The sequence below is a fragment of the Morus notabilis genome, unplaced genomic scaffold (assembly GCF_000414095.1).
Source record: "Morus notabilis unplaced genomic scaffold, ASM41409v2 Scaffold342, whole genome shotgun sequence".
Lineage (NCBI taxonomy): Eukaryota > Viridiplantae > Streptophyta > Magnoliopsida > Rosales > Moraceae > Morus > Morus notabilis.
The window spans coordinates 369,949-372,352 of record NW_010366042.1 but is presented as its reverse complement, the minus strand read 5'-3'; the positions used below and the strand labels follow the sequence as shown (position 1 = coordinate 372,352).

The window sequence follows — 2,404 nt, the reverse complement described above, 5'->3', positions numbered from 1 at the left end:
GTGCCCTATATTAAATGGTCACATTTATTTTCACCATTTTACCTTCTATCATTATTACTTTTTTTTTTTAAGGATCAACCATTATTATTTTTTCAATTGTTAGAAATCTACAATTACTAATTACTAATTTTCGTTTCTTTTTCTATTTTGGTTTGTTTCACTTTTAGATTCTTGAATGTTGGAATATTTGGCAATGGAACAGAATCATGTCACACACTACCCCACACAGCAACAAGATCAGCCCTATTGGTTAGGATCAACACCCTCCTCCAAGGCTACTCAGGCATTAGATTTGAGATTTTGGAGGCCATGACAAAGCTTCTCAACAGCAATGTCACCCCGTGCTTGCCGTTGCGCGGCACAGTTACCGCCTCGGGGGACCTTGTCCCATTGTCCTACATCGCAGGGTTGCTCACCGGCAGGCCTAATTCGAAGGCTGTGGGCCCCAACGGGGAATCCCTTACCGCCACCCAAGCCTTTAAGGTCGCGGGGATCAACTCGGGGTTCTTTGAGCTGCAGCCAAAAGAAGGCCTTGCTTTGGTCAATGGTACCGCTGTTGGCTCAGGCTTGGCCTCCATGGTGCTTTTCGATGCCAACATTCTTGCCGTGTTGTCGGAGATCTTGTCAGCCATTTTCGCGGAAGTCATGCAGGGTAAGCCCGAGTTCACCGACCACTTGACGCACAAGTTGAAGCACCACCCTGGTCAAATTGAGGCTGCAGCCATTATGGAACACATTTTGGATGGCAGCTCTTACATGAAGGCTGCAAAGAAGTTGCATGAGATTGACCCTCTTCAGAAGCCAAAACAAGACCGCTATGCTCTTAGGACATCACCACAATGGCTTGGACCCCAAATTGAAGTGATCAGATTCTCAACCAAGTCCATTGAGAGGGAGATCAACTCGGTGAACGACAACCCGTTGATTGACGTCTCGAGGAACAAGGCCTTGCACGGCGGCAACTTCCAAGGGACCCCAATTGGAGTTTCCATGGACAACACACGTTTGGCCATTGCCTCAATTGGGAAGCTCATGTTTGCACAATTCTCTGAGCTTGTCAATGACTTTTACAACAATGGATTGCCTTCGAACCTCTCCGGTGGCAGGAACCCGAGCTTGGATTATGGCTTTAAAGGCGCTGAGATTGCCATGGCTTCTTATTGCTCTGAGCTCCAATACCTTGCCAACCCTGTCACTAGCCATGTCCAAAGCGCTGAGCAACACAACCAAGATGTGAACTCTTTGGGATTGATCTCTTCGCGCAAAACCGCGGAGTCAATTGACATTCTCAAGCTCATGTCCACCACATTCTTGGTGGGTCTATGCCAAGCCATTGACTTGAGGCACTTGGAGGAGAATTTGAAGCAGACGGTTAAGAACACCGTGAGCCAAGTGGCGAAGAGAGTGCTAACAACCGGCGTAAATGGAGAGCTTCACCCGTCGAGGTTCTGCGAGAAGGATCTCCTCAAAGTGGTGGACAGGGAATATGTCTATGCCTACATTGATGACCCCTGCAGTGCTACCTACCCGTTGATGCAAACATTGAGGCAAGTACTCGTCGAGCACGCGCTGACAAACGGTGAAAGCGAGAAGAACACGAGCACCTCAATCTTCCAAAAGATTGCAGCCTTTGAGGAGGAGCTGAAATCCCTTTTGCCTAAGGAGGTGGAGAGCGCAAGGATCGCTTATGAGAACGGGAACGCCGCGATTTCGAACAAGATCACCGAGTGCCGGTCTTACCCCTTGTACAAGTTTGTGAGGGAGGAGTTGGGGACTAGTTTGCTAACAGGTGAGAAAGTTAGATCACCAGGGGAGGAATTTGACAAGGTTTATACTGCCATGTGCCAAGGCAAGCTTATTGATCCAATGTTGGAGTGCCTTAGTGGCTGGAATGGTGAACCTCTTCCAATCTGTTAGTGTTGTTTTTTTTTTATTCCTTTTTTTCTTTTGGGGCTGAATTTGAATGTTGGTCTTAATCATATTTGTATGTGTTCTTAAAAATGTTGATGGAGATTGTCAACAAAGTGTGTGACTCATGAAGTGTTGTAAAACCAATCTTTTGTTCTTTGCGATCTCTTGTAATTTTTCCCCTTTTTTTCCAATGTATGAAATAGCCTTCAGTTCCACAACGACTAATATATGTTTATACATTGAAACTAAACTTTGGACTTGATTGGCCCCGCTAGAGAGCTACTTTTCCGGTCACATTTAAAGTGAAAAAAGATGAAAGGAAGAATTTCCTTTTGAAGGAGAGGCGCGCTGCGGTAAATGTAACATTTTTTGTATGGATTTATAAATTTTTAGCATAAAATAGTAACATTAAAATAAGTTTACTTTAATATGTGAGTAGAGTACATTTTATTAATTGTTATACATGATAAACAAAATGAGTGTTACACAAATA

At 44.6% G+C, this 2,404-nt stretch overlaps 1 protein-coding gene across 1 annotated transcript in view; it reads left to right on the top strand.

Moving 5' to 3' along the window:
* The window catches only part of LOC21407114 (phenylalanine ammonia-lyase), a 4,662-nt gene extending 2,530 nt beyond the window's left edge, over positions 1 to 2,132 (top strand). Inside the window, exon 2 of the mRNA XM_010109217.2 lies at positions 168 to 2,132. Within this exon, the coding sequence (XP_010107519.2) occupies positions 168 to 1,917 (1,750 nt within the window). The 3' untranslated portion in view covers positions 1,918 to 2,132. The remainder of the gene's footprint in view (positions 1 to 167) is intronic.
* Positions 2,133 to 2,404: the final 272 nt, after the last annotated feature.